Source organism: Haliotis rufescens, unplaced genomic scaffold, assembly GCF_023055435.1.
Source record: "Haliotis rufescens isolate VD_foot unplaced genomic scaffold, xgHalRufe1.0.p SCAF_11, whole genome shotgun sequence".
Classification (NCBI taxonomy): domain Eukaryota; kingdom Metazoa; phylum Mollusca; class Gastropoda; order Lepetellida; family Haliotidae; genus Haliotis; species Haliotis rufescens.
In genome coordinates this window covers 44,113,447-44,133,291 of record NW_025963791.1, presented here as the reverse complement: position 1 = coordinate 44,133,291, position 19,845 = coordinate 44,113,447, and the positions used below count along the sequence as shown (strand labels likewise).

Here is a 19,845-nt window from a genome sequence, read left to right as displayed (position 1 = left end):
TTTGCTATATTTGCTAAATTTTGCTCGGCAGTTGCTATATTTTTGCTGTATTTTTGCTAAGCAGTTGCTACATTTGCTCAGCAGTTGCTAAATTTTGCTAAACAATTGCATAAGCAGCTTGTTGATCGGTTTTTAATACGAGTTTATAAGGCTTCGTTTCCACTAACAGTTTTCTGACTTTATCTCGTTCGAGCTTTGTATAAATAACATCATTTTTCGCGTAGACATTCCTCAAATGAATCTCGGTCTTTGCAATGAAACACGGCTACCCATTTGGTCTGCTCTCTGAGATCTTTCAGGACAGAGTTGTATTTTTGAGTAAGTACCCACACGCTTTGCTGAGTATGTCGTCCAGAGAATGCTAAATATGAAAGCATATCTTTCTTTTTGGTAAGTTCTTTACTTGCACTGTAGTCATCTATTATGAAAAGGGTTGATTTTCCTTTGAATTTTTCGTGACATACTTGTAAGGTATGTTCCCTCGATAGGTATGTGTTATTAACGTTTATAGTCGGGCACAAAATAATAATATGGTCGAAAACATCCCGATAATGTCTTTGTGAAATATCTAGAATATAAGCTGTTTTTCCGCAACCCGTTTACCCACAGATGATAGCGCAGTGTGGTGCTTTAGGTAAAAGATTATTAATAGATCGCTTGCACGAATCTTCCATTCTGTATATTAAGTTGAGCGTCCATAATCCGCACAAATATATGTTTAATTTACCAGCCGCTTCCTGGAGCTTCGTTATCTGTATACTAATACCCACACTAGCATTTTCTATTCTCCACCCACTGCCGTGTAGTTGGTCCTCATCTGTGGTTCGCATGTCGATCCATAGCGCATACTTCATGGTAAGGAATTCAGCCATCAATACATCCCCGAGAGACAGATCTTTCAGGACTGCATTAACTTCCGTGTTTCGTTTTATAGTTTTTTAATCTCATCCCACTGTTGATATACTCGCATGCCCTTACTATATAGTTGATTAGGCACGCCCTCCATAGTCAATGTCGCATTAACTTCCGTGTTTCGTTTTATAGTTTTTTAATCTCATCCCACTGTTGATATACTCGCATGCCTTGACTATATAGTTGATTAGGCACGCCCTCCATAGTCAATGCTACTTTTGTAATCTTGGGATTGTAGAACTTCTCGGTATCTCTTGCAAATGCTTCAGAGGGGTCCTCGAACAACATTAAGATACCCTTTAACGATCTCGCTTGGACGTTTAGATTGATATTCCACGTTGTATCCCTTTTGTTCCTAGTGATCTTTCGGTGTCAAAGCATGCAATCGTACAAAATGGCTAAACTTCCGGTATACTGGTTACGAATTTGTCTGGCTAATTCAGGATCTGTTATCATATCGTACTCCAGTGAGATATTGTCAATATAATAGCTACCATCTTCAGTAGCTTTGATTACTCTGATATAGTCATTAAAAGTGAGTTCGTATTCTAACCTATCGCCTAGGGATGCTTGATAAAAGGGCATGTGACTATCTAGTAATTCAAAGTCGAATGGAATATAGAATTGGTTCAGCATCCACACGCAGTCTCAATGTGTTCTGATTACAAATACCTTGGTACTGTAAGTTTTCCTGTCCTTTAGCCCTTCTCCAGAGTCTACGTTGTGGGTTTAACTTGCATCCGTATTGCGAAAACATTGTTATATTGAAATTATGTAACCTTATGTTTAATATAAAAATGGATGATATTTATCTAGATAACTTTGATAACCCGAGTACAATCGAAGAGGGTTCTGATGAAACCATCTTTACGAATCTTAAGGATGAACTTTTGCAATCAACCATAAATGATTATTACGATGTCTTAAAAGAAACTCCTATTGGTTGTGATTATTCAAAGTTTACGATAGATAGTACAGGAATATTGTGACTGCGTGGCTCTCTGGATATTGATCTTATGAATTCTCATACTCGTAAGCCCCTAGCATTGTCTACGATAACCAGTAAACGTGGCATCAACATTGTTCGTAATAAATTAGGTTTTGTAGACTACTCACGAGAAAAACTTTCTGCAAAGACTACAAAGGTTCTTAAGGCTGTGCGTGCTGAACTCTGTGTCATAGATAAAGATAATTTGGAAGAAAGCTCGAAGATGGCCTCAGACAGACTCAGAGAAATCTTGGATACCTACTACGATATTTCAACGTTACAGGTACCATCCTTGGGGCTCAGTATTAGGTGAGGTGAGGTGAAATTGGGTTTAACGTCGCGTCCAAGATTATTGCACTTATATAGCGACGTGCATGCACGTGTATGTGTGTGTGTGGCTGCTTGTACTAGTCCGGACTGATGCCGATTTATAGTGCTAGCTCACTGAGATACCATGCCGCAGTTTAACATGAATACCCCACTCAGACACAGTATACTGACTCCGAGCCGACCAGTCCTTGTTTTAGCCCCTTAATGCCGAGCGCCAGACAGGGTAACAACAAGTACAATCTTTTAACGTCTTTTTGTATGACGCGGCCCGGGATCGAACCCTGGACCTTCCGCTCTCCGGGCGGACGCTCTACCACAAGACCACGGAGGCGGTCCCTCAGTATTAGGGAATAACGAGGCCTTGACAAGGCAATGCAAAAATGCGAGGAGAACTCATCAATAATATAGCCAAGCTATCTGAACTTGACAAGCATATAGATCAAGTGAGTGAGTGAGTGAGTGAGTGAGTTAAAATTTGAAGTCACATCGGCAATATTTCAGCCATATCGTGACTTTCAATAGTTAAACATAATACATATATTGAAACTTGCTTAAAAACCTGTCAACGAAGGACAGTAAATCACTAGATTTATCACAGAAAAAGATATAAAACTAGTAAGGAATTATAAAAGAGAATAGCACAATACATGACGATACAATATAAAGATTGGCTACAGATCGCCAGCAGCTGAAGGTAGATCACCATGCTAGGGTCCATGGGGACCTACAGTACTTTTGCTACCTGCATTGACCCCAGCCGGATTTACATCATCCCTTCAGCTGTTGGCGATTATTGACAAGTTGAGCCAAAGTTAAAAGAACATATATACTAAGAATAAAAACGTGGCTGAAATAAACATACTTTGATAGACGTGGTCTTACATACCCTCTCAGGGGGACAATAATTTTACACTACTTTAACCCCCTTCGAGGATATAGCTACCAACAATCTCAGTTATTGATTTATTCAACCAATTATAAAATGAATGTATTTATTTACAAAACATAACAATCAAAATTTATGAATTAATTCAATTTCCTTTAAAAAATCAAGAATAAAATGAGTTCTTACCTGTGTAAAAAGGTCTTTCTTAGTTGAAACTTTGAAATACTTATCCCTTGTGATGGAAAAATCAACACAGTCAAGCAGGACATGCTTGACCGTGATTCTTTCATCACAAGGGATGCAGAATGGAGGATCCTCACCTTTCAAAATATATTCATGAGTATAACGTGAATGTCCAATACGACATTGTCTTAAAATGACCTCTTCAAATCTGGACTGACAACCCAAGTAGGTATAACCGATATTTGCTTTTATAGCATGTAATTTATTTATACCCACTTGGGTGTCCCATTTCTTCTGCATTAGATTTCTGATGTAAGATCTAATGACAGGTTTATAATGACTGTATGGTAAAAGAAGTGGTGTCACAGATGTGTCGAGTGCTGCTTTTGCATCATCATCAGCCATTGTATTACCAATAATTCCAACATGGATTGGTATCCAACAAAAGACGATGATGTCGTATTGGCCAGTAGAAAGGTTATTATGTAGTTCTATGATGTCGAGTAAAATTGGATGCTGACACAAAGTATTTTTAATAGCCTGAAGACAGGAGAGAGAGTCTGAAAAAAGTATGAAGTCCTTATGTTTAGTCTGTTTATTAATATATTCTAAAGCAGACAAAATGGCCTTTGATTCAGCTGTGAAAATGGATGAGTTATCTGGTAATCGAGTTGATAAAGTTCTGGATCCAACGATAGTAGCGCTGGCAACAGCATCACCATCCTTGGATCCATCTGTAAAAATAGATTTGTAAGTATCATATTCACTTCTCAACTGATTATATTCTTGTTGATATTGTTGTTGGTTAGTGTCAGATTTTTTAAGTTTAGATAAGGTAAGATCCACCTGTGGCTTTACCAACTGCCAAGGAGGAGACGAAAGCTGGCAAAAAGGAGCTATATTGTCGAGATCAATATTTGCAGCATTTATAAAAGTTCTAATTCTTATTCCGAAAGGCGGAATAAGAGATGACTTCTTACTGTACAGATCCTCATAAATCCTCATTAAATACACAATTGTATGCAGGGTTAGACTGATTCGAATATAATTTTGTGATGTACTGTAGAAATTTGATACGGCGTTGTTTCAGGGATGGCTCATCGGCCTCAACATATAAACTGTCAATTGGAGAAGTTCTGAAAGATCCAAGGCAAAGCCTCAGACCCTGGTGATGTATGGGATCGGGCAATAAGGTTGCTTTTACAGGCTCCACCATAGATGATGGAGCCATAATCGAGCTCAGTGAAGGAGGGTCGTTTGATCTCCTCCCCACTTGGAATAAGAAACGACCTTCTATAAATCTAGTGCCTTCAGGCATTTAGCTTTCAAATATTTAATATGCGGTAAGAAAGTAAGGTGATGATCAAAGATTATTCCTAAAAATTTAGCTTCTTTTACAACTTTAATTTGGGTTCCAGCTAGATGTAAATCTGGGTCCTTATGCAGTTTATATTTTCGACAGAAATGAATGCAATTAGTTTTAGACTTAGAAAATTTAAAGCCGTTCTGCTCTGCCCAAACACTGATTTTATTCAAACAAAGTTGCAATTGTCTCTCACTTGGAATTAGAAACGACCTTCAATAAATCTAGTGACATTTAGCTTTCAAATATTTAATATGCGGTAAGAAAGTAAGGTGATGATCAAAGATTATTCCTAAAAAATGAAGCTTCTTTTACAACTTTAATTGGGGTTCCACCTAGATGTAAATCTGGGTCCTTATGCGGTTTATATTTTTGACAGAAATGAATGCAATTAGTTTTAGACTTAGAAAATTTAAAGCCGTTCTGCTCTGCCCAAACACTGATTTTATTCAAACAAAGTTGCAATTGTCTCTCAATCGTGTGCATATTTTTACCTCAATATGATACATTAAAATCGCCAACAAAGAAAGATCCGTTAATAGAGTCATTTAAAACCTTAGCTAAACTGTTAATTTTTATGCTAAACAACGTTACCGATAATATGCTACCTTGTGGGACACCTTGATCTTGATCGTAAAAATCAGACAAGGTGTATCCCACACGAACCAGGAAGTTATATTGCAAAATATTGCAAACGCCCTCTCAATCCCATTTCATAAAGATCTTTTAAAATTCCATGTTTCCAGGTGGTATCATACGCTTTTTCTAAATAAAAAATATTGATACCGCATGTTGCTTATTAATGACAGCATTTTTCACAAAAGTTTCCAGTCTAACCAAATGATCAATGGTACTTCTATTTTTTCTAAAACCATATTGAATATTTGTTAAAAGATTTTTGGTTTCTAAATACCATATAAGTCGGTTATTTACCATTCTTTCCATGGTCTTACATACACAGCTAGTAAGCGATATCGGCTTATAATTCGAAGGATCAGTATGATGACTAGCCAGGTTTTGGTATAGGTATTACAACAGCATTTCGCCATGATGAAGGGAAATTTCTAGTTGTCCAAATATGATCGAAAATATTTAATAATGTTTCTAAGCATGACTCCGGTAAATGTTGAGTAACTGATAATGAATATTATCAGCACCCGTGGCTGTATCATGAGCTTGCCCTAGGGCGGTATGCAGCTCATAGATGGAGAAAATTTCGTTATAATCCTCACCATTATCAGAATTAAAATTAACTGTCTTTTTTTCTTGTTGGTCTTTAAATTTTTGAAATGTTAGTGTATAATTTGATGAGGAAGAGTGTTTAGCTAAAGTTTCTCCTAATTTGTTTGCTATGTCACATTTATTGGTTAATAGAGTGTCACCCTCCTTAAGATGGTGAACACTAGATTTTGATTCTTTACCCTTTATCCTTTGCACCATATTCCAAACCTTAGATATTGGTGTACGGGAATTTATTTTAGAGACATAGCTTTGCCACGATTGGCGTTTATTTTGTTAAAATGCACGACGAGCTTTTGCATTTAACATTTTCAATTTATCCAAATTGTGGACAGTTGGGTGGCGTCGAAAATATTTCTTTGCCTTTTTCCTCGCTTTTCTAGCTGGTTTACATTCGGTGTTAAACCATGGTTTACGTATATGTAGAATTGTAGAGGATTTAGGTATACATTCGTCAGCAATTCTATTAAAAACGTCAGAAAAATCCTGAATAGGATCGGTAACAGCAGTGAAACATTCAGGTTTTATTTGATTTAAGCACATTGTTTGAAACAAAGTCCAGTTTGCCTTTGTAAAATTCCATCTAGTGGAAGGAGGAACATCAGTCGGATAAACAGTTGATAGAACAGTTGGGAAGTGGTCACTTCCACAAAGATCATTGTGGACAGACCAATGGAAATCGTTGAGAAGATTAGAATCAGTGAGGGACAAATCCAAAGAAGAGTAAGTCCCGGTTGCGGGATGCAGATAAGTATGGGAGACATCATTAAATATACATAGATCATTATAACATATAAAATCCTCAGCCTAGGGAGCTGTTCATAGAGTGTTTGAAGATCAGACTGCTGAAGAGCTGACGACGGTGGAATATACAAAGAACACAATGTAACTGCAACGTGTAAAGTAAGTCGCACTGCAACAGCTTACAGATTAGTATTATATACAACAGGACTGTGGATAACATTCTGTCGCACAATGATTGAAGATCCTCCAGTGGCCTTATCTCCTGAAGGAGAAAATGAATGATACGCACTGAACTGACGAAAGTTAAAATTGTCTGTCTGCTTTAAATATGTCTCTTGTAAGCAGAATGCTGATGGATTAAAATCTTGGACTAATAGATGTAATTCATTCAAATTAGTCTTTATCCCTCTATAATTCCACTGTACAATATTATTTGAAGACACTATCTTTAAGGGGGATTGACAGGAGATCTATCTACCCCTCACCTTCCTTGAGGGCGACAAGCTATGTGCCCTTTGATGGCTGATTTCGGACACATCCATGTCCTCAAGGGATCCATACTTATTAAAAAGATGGATCATATTCTCTGCCCCTTTTGAGGCTCTACCACTCTGATACCTTTTGGAAGATTCTGATTGTGGTTTAGACTTGTTCTTAACAATTTGTTTGATATTTGAGATGGTTGAGCTGATATAGTTGATGGCTGTTCTCGAGATAAAGTTGAATCCTTATCACAAGAAGTCTTGGACTAAGTGATTTCTTGTGACGTGTTGAGTGTTTGTGAACTAGAGTTCTCCTGTGAATGCCTCACCTGAACTGCTGCAGACAATAACATGGGACCAGATGTTTGAGTCCACGTGTAGTCAGTCTGGCAACCTGTGGAGTGACATGTAACATGTTTAGTCTTAGAAACCTGAAGAGAAGCTGAAAGAGCAGTGAGTAGGTTGGACCTGGATGTTCCTGATCAAGAACAATCTTTTTGGCATCGAAAAAAGAAATGTTGCGCTCGTGCTTGATTCGTGAAATTTTAGACTGGAGTTTCTAAGTTGGACATTCTTTGGATGAATAGGGGTGGTTGCCAGAGCAGTTGACACAGAGTGGAGGTTTGTCACAGATGGTATTGTTTTCACATGTTCCAGCACATCAATGACGTGCAGCTGGAAAATGGCATGACTTTGATCCATGGCCATACTTTTGGCAGGAGTAACATCGCAAGGGATCTACCCTTAAGTTGCAGCTTTGAGTGACAGAATGTGAATAGATAAGTGTTGGTTTGGGTAATTTCATTATTTTTCTTTGCTGTGAAACGTTTGACAGCAGTTACTCCTTGGGAGGTCAACTCTGTCACAATGTCATTTTCTGTCATGTCAGGATTTGTGGGACGTTTACGAGTATCCTCATCCTCAGAAGAGAACGAATCATCAGATTCGTGTGAGCGTTTTTTTGAGTGGGGGTGCCATGGTAGTATTAAATGTGGTTCACCCTCCTAGCTCCCCACCCACCTAGCTCCCCACCCACCTTGGAGTGTCAACGTGGACGATGCCACACATCTGTGGATCTCCATCAGACGGCACCAGGGATACCAGGAGGGTATACTCAAGCAGAAGAACCGATCTAAGATCATTAAATCCACCGGATTGGCCCATGAGCCACCACCTTCTGACACTGGCATCTAGGCAAATTTGGAATTTATCAAGTAGTGTAAAATCAATATTCATGTATATTCAAACATTTCTGTCATTAATTCAACAAATTCAAAAAGTAATTCAATTACAGATATAAATTTCCAAGCCAAATATTTCAAAGATTGAGCAAAAAAGTAAGGTGCTCAGGGTTTGGCATGACCAGCCGATTGGTAAGACTGGGCCCATCTTACCACCCGTCTTGGCGAAGTAAGGGTCGAAGTGGTGTATTGGGCAAAGGAACGCTGTTCCTGGATCCAGTGCCCTCAACCACATGACTACCGTCCTCTGCCGACACAGGGACGCAACCCACGGCAAACGGGCTGCCCACTTTGGTCGCCTTTTACGACCAGCAATAGGGTGCTGTGGAAATATTCTGCCCCGTTTCGACACGGGGGAAGAGCTATTAGCGTTACCCAGCACTCACCACAATGAGGTTGCTCTTCACGAGTGCCCATATAGATCAAGAGAAAGCAAAACTTGAAAAGGCGGGGGATGAATTCAGTAGACGCCACATTGCTAAAAGATTGCGTAACTTAGAAGACGAAAGATCGGCCCGCCTCGAAGTAGCTTCCAGTAATAGAAACGCACTTTGTTCACAAATCAGTCAAATTCCAGAAACTATCGATCAAGTCCTCAACGATGATACTACACTGGCCGATAAAATTAAAACATTGTTCAGAGAATGGGATAACCATTGACAGTTTTTTAACGCATTGGGATTTATTATATTGACTTTGACTATCGCGTTAACTGGTGGTGGTATAGGAGGTGGCACACCACCTAGTGATCAAAATGGTGTAAAAGAGTGGATAAAAAAGCATTTAAAAGCATTAGGAGAAGCACTGTTAAAGCTCGCTTGGGAAGCCGCGTCTGCACTTCTCGGTATAATAGGGAGTATTGTTTCCTGGCTCTTAAATTTATTAGCTAAGACCGGCACTTTGCTTTGTCAAAACTTGTGGGCACTGATCGTAGCAATTGCAGGGCTGTTGTACTTATCCGTTAAAGACTATTTATCCAAATCATGAGTAAACCAGCCGCGACTCAACCTACTACAAGTGCTGTTTTTTCATCGATATGTTGTTGAATTTTAGCGGCAATATGTGGCTGTGCGTAAGTAGATGCGTCAGTAGATGGCTGTTTCGATGACTGTGGCTTGACTATTCCCGTTTCGCCTGTGTTTGTTTGCGTTATTAACTTGGTATTAATATCTGAATTTATACCTGGTTTTTGTTGATCGGAAGCAATAACAATCTTATTATTATAACCGATCACTTGACCGATCTTGAGTTCCATATTTCTCGGAGACATGTATAGTCCTGGGGCATAAACGTAGTCTACTTTGGATTGGGCGTACTGTTATACATCTTGTTAATTGATTCATCGGGCCCTGGATGGCATAACCTTAGACAATGTAGTACAATTGCGCTTTCCGATCTTGGAGACACAGAAGGATTCGGTAAACCCGGTAGTGATGGCAAGATATACGCTTTACACTTACAAAATAATGTATATCAGCGGAAAGAAGTTACATTCACAGCTTATCTAGGAGATTTAAGTGATGTCGACGTTAGTAGACTCAATAAAAACCCTTTGTACAATCTTACTCGAACGATGATAATAAATGGACTATGGTCGAAGCAAAAAATCGAGTGGCTTCTGAATATCGTCATTACCCCACCATATGTGATGATGGGTAAGGCACATAATTTAACTAAGATAATAAATAGTGGGGTCGTACTCGGGGCTTAGATTCCCTCAAAACGAAAAAGGCTGTTAGTAGCTCCCCTGCCAGAAAACCTAGGTCATATGTTATTGAGTCGTCCAGCATAAACAAATGTTAGTTTAAATTTTGTTACTGAATTCAATGATATAAAAGAAGACTTGAATGCTATACCTGATCTTTCTACAATTTTTATTGAAGTCTTGTTTGGAGATGCACCAGAAGATGCCTTCAAAATATTACCAGGTCTATCAATTAAATAGCTTAAGAAACACGAGCGTCAACGTTGCAGTATTATTTATATGGGAGTATCACCTGTTGCAACCCTAGAGGGGGTCCAAGTTAATAAACGTGATAGCATTTCTCTTACTAAGATATTTATGCCGTATAATATACATTTAATAAGGTTGATGTATACTCTAAAAACATTGAAGCAAGACCAATTAAAGACTATTATATGATTTAATTATATACACTATGGGTTTATATCCAGTGCTCGATGAAGCATCTGAAAAGATGGATACTTTTGATGGATTTCGATTACATAAAAAAAACAGCATAAAAAATCTAGTAGAAAAGGAGAGGGAGTTGAGACTTGGATTGTATAAAAAGTATCGCAGAGCCGTGAATGCTCTCGACGGAGATGACACTGCATTTGTAACAGCTGGCATTGGACTCGGTGCAGCTGGTGTTGGTTTATTATCAACTATAATCGCCACGCCTATCGTTCTTGGCATGGAAGTAGCGGCCGGAGTCTAAGGACTGGCAGGAATAGCAATAACATTTATTTCTTGTAAGTTGCAAAAGAAAGCATTAAAACATGATAATATTTGGATACTCGCCAAAGCAAAGTTGAACAGCATTGAGGATCATATTTCAACAGCACTGGCTGATTGTTAGATATCCGTTTAGTGCTGTCAGAACTCACCAAATATAATGTAATGAAGCAGGAGATTCGATCAAATTCTCGTAAGACCAGTGGTATTAGCGAAGATGAGAAAAAAAAGTTCATAGAACAGGGGAGACAACAAGCGCGTCAATTATTCCGTGCCAAAACCAAAGAACTGGTTGAAGATTAAAAATAGATTATTTCCTATCGTTGGATCATACCACAATAATTTAGAAGAATGCTTACATAAGTATATAATAATGGAGAATTACAAGCCAATCAAATGGCGAGAATTACCACAGGGTATATATTATATCAGTGATGTCAAACCGACCAAATACGGTCATCAATTGTTTCTTTCCAATTTCGAAAAAGAGTATATAGTCTGGTCTCCTAGTAAAATGAAGGAAGAACTTAATGTTGAATATCACTTTGTTCAAAATAATGGTATGCGTATGAGTAAAAATAATAGAGTATTTTTTTATTACAATTTAGTTTAATCTCATGACGATTGTTGAATCACATCATCGTTTTGACATAAAAAATTCCATCTGTAGTAGCAGTATAGGTATATAAATCTGGCTCAAGTGGGGGTTGCGGCAGAATCACCATTACCTATACTACTCACACTTAAGTCACAACTGGTATGAGATCTGGACTTTCCAATCACCTCTCAACTACCTACAGAAGATAACTAGAACTACAATCTCCAGAGGAATCACCGGACCTCAAGCCATCGCTCATGCAAGCAGTAAGATGCTATGCATAGACGACAGCTACAACCTAAAGAATGACGACAAATCTCCCTTTTAAGAAATCTACATGACCCAAGTTTCAGATGTATCCTTTTCGGGAGACTCAACGAAGTCACTGAACCGTGCTCTCCAACATCACGTCGAGGTCATCACGTCAACATCACAATGTCCACCTCTCACTTGTCGCCCAGCTGATGATGGTTTCACTTCGCTGCTTTCGCGAGACAGAGACTGTTCGAACAACCTCGATCCAAGGATGATGATCTTCTGCTCGCTGACTTATGATACATATGTAGCAGTGTGAATGGTTATCAGGTACCAATGATCAAACTGCGTCTGACGTCTAACCGTCCTGTGAACAGTATACGACTCCACTATCAACTACAACATCGTCTAGAGTAGAACTACCATGAAACATGGCTGCAATCATGTGAGTAAAATGGATATTTAAAGTCCTGTGATAATTGTTTTATTCATGAAAATTGTTTTGAGATTATTTCACTTCAAAAGTTTGTAAGTATTATCATTTTGAAACCTTTTTATGATAACTTATCGGTTAAATTTATGCAATCCCCTTATAATTGCAAAACAAAATATGAAAGGCTTAATCTGTTTACTGATGAAGAGTCAAAATAATTTTTATTTCAAGACATTGACGTAATACTATTTTTGTGATTCTCAGCTACGTTAAGCAGATAGCCACGTTAGATAAGCTTTCAATTTTTGAACAAAGCTAGTTCTACTTACATCAAAGAGCTACAATAACTTCACTTCCAAATTTAGTTTGCAGATCCGTAACCCACATTTTCATTAAGTATAAATTCCTGTTACTACTATTGCAATAGCCCACCACCGTACACTTGATAGCAGATATTATACTGGCCAAATACTGTCTTTGTTTCAGCGAATTAGATGGTCTACTGTGGCCATTCTGTTCAATGATTGAGCACTTCTTAAAAAAAACTGCAAGGAGGCCGTGTCAAGTAGTACAGCATTTGTCCATTAAGTTTGCAGAAACGTCGGAGGTACGAATAACAAGTAGAGTATGTTATATGGCAGTATATTTTATTGTTGAACAAAGACTGTCACTACTTTACATTGTTTTTGATGAAGATGAGGTAGAAGTTACTACATTTTAAATGCTTGTGTGGGGTTGGGAAGGGATGGGATTTTATTAAAATATAAGATGTTATGGCGAGAATGCAATTTTAGTGGCAAACAATTTCTTTTTCTTTCACCAGTCTGGAGCATAATTTCTTTTTTCGCAAACTTTCAGGGACAATTTCTTTTTTTTCGACAATATCCAAAAAAATCAAATGGTCCGTCCCTAATCGGTCGGTCCCCTTGGCCAAGAGTGTATGTGTTTCATAATGTAATCAAACTAGAAGTCAAATATCGTCGGAATGTTTATTTCCAGAATTTTTCAGTACTCCGGATTGTTTCCACCAGCGATCCTATCCATCCCTGAAACAAACAAGAAATGTACAATGCTTTCATAGCACACTCTAGGTATTGATAGGATGATGTGTACAAGCTTCTATCCTCAGCCAAAGTGACACTTTCCTCATACACTGTTGAGTTGTACACTTAAGATTGGTAGCCAGAGTGACACTGTCCGCCAATACAGCATAGATTGTATACATACGAGGGATAGCCAGAGTGACACTGTCCGCCAATACCGTATAGATTGTATACATACGAGGGGTAGCCAGGGTGACACTGTCCGCCAATACAGTAAAGGTTGTATACTTATGATGGGTAGCCACAGTGACACTGACCGTCAATACAGTATAGATTGTATACTTACGAGGGGTAGCTACAGTGACACTGTCCGCCAATACAGTATAGGTTGTATGCTTACGAGGGGTAGCCACAGTGACACTGTCCGCCAATACAGTATAGGTTGTATACTTACGATGGGTAGCTACAGTGACACTGTCCGCCAATACAGTATAGGTTGTATACTTACGAGGGGTAGCCACAGTGACACTGTCCGCCAATACAGTATAGGTTGTATACTTACGATGGGTAGCCACAGTGACACTGACAGTAAATACAGTGATGGTTGTATACTAGCGATGGATAGCCACAGTGACACTGACCGTCAATACAGTGATGGTTGTATACTTACGTTGGGTAGTCACAGTGACACTGGCCGTCAATACAGTGATGGTTGTATACTTACGTTGGGTAGCCACAGTGACACTGACCGTCAATACAGTGATAGTTGTATACTTACGTTGGGTAGCCACAGTGACAATTGCCGTCAATACAGTGGAGGTCGGAGAGAGGCTGGCAGGTGCAGGCTATCTGACCATTGTTGTAAGAGTTACGGCAGTCATCCTGGTTTCTGCATCTGGCTGTAGGTGTCGTGTTAGGTATAATTATGCATGATGAACACAGTTACATCAACAATCATGGGGAAGGCACACATTAATACATACAATACTGTAGTATTTATGTGCACATGATTACTTAAATGTTTGATACATGTTTAACTCCCTATGATGAAAATTATGAACACTGCATTTAGTAAATCAATAATTGTCAGAAACCCTGGTAATATCTTCAGTGCGACCCAATGTCTCAAACATACTTTTACGAGACGTGTCAAAACAATTTCAAACATATTTAATATCTACATACTGACCCTTTAAATTTCGAAATATGGTCACTATTCCGAGAGATATGACACCCCGCCTACCTAGGTTAGGTTCCGGAGTACACAGACTGGTGCACGTGCAGGTTCCCGCCACACATGTGATAGTTCCACCAGAGGTACACTGAGTGATGGTGCAGTCACGGACATTGCTACACACTTCTCCCTGCACAGAGACCACTACAACACAAATATCACAATTGGGTTTTTCAGAGTAAAATTTGTAGGAAGACAAATCGTGTTTGTAGAGAGGTCGTCAGAGAGCAACCAACGAGAAATAATTAGTATGTCCAGAATGAATAGCTAACTGATTTAAAGCCTTCGCTGAAGAGGAGCAGATAATCTGCTTTTCCGAGTTTCAAGTAGTCTCTTACCTGTTGTTACCTATTAAAAAAACCAAACTATTAAGTTATACCTGTCCAAAATACCTGTTTACACTGTATTGTTTCACTGCGTATTATATGATGGTATCAGGGCAACTCTTCTGAATAAATGCTATTAAGTCTCTGAATCTTTTAGATAAACCTGACATCGACAAATTTCGTTTGATGTTCAATGATGCCAGTGTGTGTTTTATGTGATGTCAGTGTCTGACTGTCTGTCTGTCTGTCTCTCTGTCTGTCTGTCTGTCATCTTAAAAAGAAAGAAAGAGAAATGTCTCACCTTGGAAGACAGATAACTGACGTCACTTTGTGCTAACCAATCTGATCTGAGAATCGCTCCAATGCACTTTTGGCGTATCAGAAACCTGTTACACTTCTTGAAGCCAAATGCGTAAATTTGAGACGTATTATAATGGCAAGAAGTGAGACAGGTGATGTGGAGGGTTGGAGTAACAATATGTAATCTAAGGAGTTGCATACAGACTTCACAGTGTAGCAGTAGCAGGTAGTTATAACACTGGTCACGTGTGAACAAAGGACTTAAGGTCACGTGTTACTGTAAATCGTCCAGCCCCTGTGGGCCTTTAACTCACCAGTTTGATCTTCACAGAAACTTCTAGAAACACACAATATGGACTCCGTGTTCTCTGAAGGCAGTGACTAGATTAAGGTGTGACAGGTAGACCTGTGTTACAACCCTCAATGTGAAAATAACTCATGATGTAAAAAATCGTACATGAAGGGTTATGTGTTAACTCTTAATGTATTTTTTTTACAGTAAGAGAAACATCAAAATATACTTTTTTACATTTAGGGTAAATAAAGCAAAATATAGCCTCTTACTGTAAAAGATTCTTATGAACAAAGTTTGATTGGAAATATGTAAATAGGGTACTTTTGGCTATTTTCACATTTTTTATTGTTTCTGTCCGGTTTCTTATTATTATTCGTAAATAGAGAATACTACACTGATATGTATTGTATATGGGCCAGTGGCCTTAGTACAAATAAAAGACTTCTTCTTCTTCTTCTTCTTCTTATTCAGTCTTGTTAGGTACAATTTTTACGAAACGAGTGGACTTTCAGATGCTATAGAAAGTTCCTTTGTTGACATACATACCAAGCTGAAACCGGTTGCAAAATCTGGTTGCGCATGAATATTGATATATGCCCAAATATGGACATTGTTGACATTTCTATGCATACGCATTTACAGCATGCGCCTGCAGTTGTGTTTGCAAATATAACAGCACCAGCTTATGGTAATACAAGCGTCCGGTGTCCCGGCTGTGCAATCAAAATGGTCAGTTCCCTGATCTATCAGTTGAATTTATATCATGTCCGTACACATTTTGGATGAGGGAATCAGAGTGTTCGCCAAAAACGTTCATGTTAACTGTACCGCCTTTTACTGAATACTTGAAAATCAACAAAATCACGGCTGTTTGCATGTCAGTGACAACGGCAAGGTCACCACCGGAATAAGAAAAGACAACCGTGATCTACTCATAGCGTTTTACGCTGGAGATAGGGAATGTTATTGTTCACATTTGGGATAAATTTGGGCCACATAATCAGAAGTCAGGCACACTTCTACGGCGTTTTCGAATGATTTATATCGGAAATGTTCACTTTGAGTGATCTGGTCGTGCAGTCGTGAACAAACAACAGTGCCATTACATACGCTTCGAAGGGGACACTGATGGCACAACCGGATCATCATCCAAGTTGATGCGTGTGATTATCTTGCTTGGTTTAGAAAAGTGTGTGCAAATATCTCTCGTTTTCATGAGATTGAATAAGTTTTCTTGGCAATGTTACCGAGGTATCTGATTGGTTGATATTTAGTTGTTCGATTTCGTTAAATGATGTTTACATATAATTTAAATCACAAAGCACATTTTATTACACTATCAACAGAATATCTGCTTGGTCGAAATATAGATAATTTACCCTATTTAAGACTTGGTGTGGATGATCACAAGGTTCTGTAATATAACCTTATTCAGAAATCCAGGATAATATCACAGTCGCCATTTTGTAATTTACAGGTTTGAAACATCTAAATCAGTAAATATCTATTAATGAAGTCCTTTAGAAAACCGTGAATATCCTTTTAATTGGTTATTAGTTCACTGTAACCCTGCAATTGACTGATTTCAATTAAAACATTGTCTGGGTGACCACTTCAACATGTAGTTGGGCACATTGCAATTATGTTTTCATTTCGGGGGTGTTATTGACTTTTATTACTTCGTCATTTCAATTTGTCTGGACAACTTCTAAACTACTATATCGATTTCTTTCAGATATGTACGTAGGTGTATCTAAGGACGCTGTACGAGATGCCTTCGTTTCCATTGCCATTCTGTTACCATGGCAACAAAACATCTGGCATCTGATTGTTCAAAATTTAGAAATTGTCTGATTTCATTTAAATTTTGTATATTGACATGTTATGGGATTCCTAACTCGACCACATAGATTTTGTTTTTACCATGTCAATGGAAAACAGGCCTCTGACTGCTCCTTTAAATACTCTACCCTATTTCATATAATCTTAAATCAAATAGACGTTGTGATTATGTCTTCCAGTGCGATTGCAGAGGGACGTTTGGATACTCACGTTAACATTATCATACATCTGCGGGACGTTTTTCCCCATAGGACAGTTCTAGTTAGCTAAAATCTGCAATGACTTGTCACATTAAATGTAAAATTTTAATTAACAGGTTCTTCCACCTAATTGCTTCACCTTTATGTTAAGGGAATATTTCCGTTTTGAACATAATACAACACCACAAAAACGAGTAGGTTGCAATTTAAATACATCATTTCATTATCCGGTTGCCCATATTCCCAAACAGTAATAAGTGGGGTGTTTTAATTATTGTTTTTCGATTAATTTGCTTGAAATTAATCACGTGACTCGAAACATTGCACAAGTCATTAGTGCATTGTGGGGCCGAGCTAAGAAATATAAAGAAAGTCGAAGTTCGATGTTGTTACGTGTGGATCCACTAAACAGTTTCCATACATAACAAGGAGAGATCACACAACAATTTAAAAATAATTTAAGACTGGCAGTCTAATCGATTTCATATTGTTCACAAACAGCAATAGCAAGAATCAATCACAATAAACTTTATGCTGTAATATCCCATCATTTCCGAACAAGATCCAGTGAATGTTTCATCTAATCCATAATGTACCATAGTTCACCAATTGCCGACATGGCATACACAATTAAAGTTTCAAATCTTGCCGACATGGCATGACAGTTAACACCTGAATCTGACCTTGGAACTGACCACTTTGTCTGCCTGTCGAGCAATAGCCAAGCCACAATTGCATAACACCAGCCTTTACTTGGCTGTGAGTGAGTGAGTATGGTTGTACGCCGCTTTTAGCAATATTCCAGCAATATCACGGCGGGGAACACCAGAAATGGGCTTCACACATTGTACCCATGTCGGGAGTCGAACCCGGGTCTTTGGCGTGACGAGCGAACGCTTTAACCACTAGGCTACCCGACCGCCCCTTACTTGGCTGTGAGCTTATCAGGGCTTACATATAGACAATGTGAAGTGAAGTGTGTAATTGGTCAGTGTTGATCACTGGCAATCTGTACACAATCTGTACACAAGCAACATATATATGAGGTATGAATATACATTTCATGAATACAAAGTGCATTTAATATATTCTTCATGAAACAGTGTCTCTGGATACTGTGATTTGGAATGTTTTCTGTTGTCCAAATTACAACTTTGTTTCCAAGACTAATGTCAGAAACCTGCAGCAGCTGAAAGCAATGAAATAGTGTGCTCACCGAGATGGTTGCGCTACATGATACGGTAACCGACGTGAATTGACGTCCGAAGACGTGATATGACGTCGCTGTGGGACGAACATGGCGAAAGAAGAGCCTTTTTGTTTGACTGGAGTATGTTGCTAAATGCCGTACGTTGAGAAACAGTTTTCATGTGGTTATGAAACTTTCAAAGATAACTCATTCCTTTGGCGTAGACTGCAGTTGTTCAATACATTTCTCCAGAGACAGACATCATTTGGAGGTACCATCGCCCGCCACAGACAATTTTGTGACTGCTGTGGCACGGCCGCACTGATTTGAATGTTTGTGATAAGCCAGCGGTGCGGCATGAGAGAAGGTTGACATCATGTTGCCGTATTTTTTTCTAACGTGATAATATTCAGATATTTGACGAGTTTAAAAAAACTATTTCACAGAAAACTGATGTGAATGTGGAATGTTACTTGATGGTGATGAAAAACGATGTTACCAACGATTCGTTAGATTACGGGGGAGGTAATTTGAACAACACAATGACGTCAGTCCATAATGACGTAACTCAAAAAGTGAACATTGTAGCATGATACAGTTTAGTCGGAGCTTTTCATCTATTAGTAAATTATCTTAGAAAACTTGTTGATCAACCTCTTCTGTCTTGACTAACCCAACAGGGAAACATATTTGTTTCCTGTCAATATCGTATCAAAGATAAAGGCTCGAATGATGCAGGTCTTTGACGGTTACCACTTGGGTTAAGCTGGAAATGGCGCTGACAAACCGAGAAATGCAATCACGATGAACCTGGATTCGAACACATAAGGGACACAACTCTACACGACGAATTGGAGATCAGAGACGAGATATCTAGCTCATTTGTGTGTATACCTACCAATTACAGCCAGTAGTCCCAGGACACATAGAGTCTTCATGATGTTTACCTCTCTAAATCTGAGCGCATGCCCACTTCTCACAAACTTTTATACGTTAAAGCTTATCTAAGTATTTAAAAAAGAAAATATATTTCAGTGGAAAATCATGTCATGATAAACGTTTGCTGCACGCATATTTGACAAAACATGTTCTCGTGATCATGCAAATTAAGGAGCGGTTGAGAGGTATACAGAAATTATACTGTTGAAGTAAAGGGAGTATTCTGTGGACAGGACGATCAAGTGATCGATATTTCTAGAAACGTTCCACGCCTTTGGGATGTAACGACACACAATATACGACCACCATAGATTGCTGGGTACCTTCCTCAACCAGAACCACTATGGGGTCTCTGAGTTACTATG

The 19,845-nt window shown here is 38.6% G+C and overlaps 1 protein-coding gene across 2 annotated transcripts in view; it reads right to left on the bottom strand.

The window, feature by feature from the left end:
- Positions 1–19,539, bottom strand: part of LOC124120412 (multiple epidermal growth factor-like domains protein 11) — a 34,891-nt gene extending 15,352 nt beyond the window's left edge. Inside the window, exons 1-4 of one of the 2 annotated variants that reach the window (XM_046483228.2) lie at positions 19,440–19,539; positions 14,399–14,533; positions 13,934–14,054; positions 13,088–13,158 (exon numbers count right to left, since the gene is read on the bottom strand). In XM_046483228.2, the coding sequence (XP_046339184.1) occupies positions 13,149–13,158; positions 13,934–14,054; positions 14,399–14,533; positions 19,440–19,479 (306 nt within the window). In that variant the 5' untranslated portion in view covers positions 19,480–19,539 and the 3' untranslated portion in view covers positions 13,088–13,148. Of the gene's footprint in view, positions 1–13,087; positions 13,159–13,933; positions 14,055–14,398; positions 14,534–19,439 lie in introns of those variants that run through there. The other variant, XM_048392812.1, reaches the window with a different exon arrangement.
- Between the last annotated feature and the right edge of the window lie 306 nt (positions 19,540–19,845).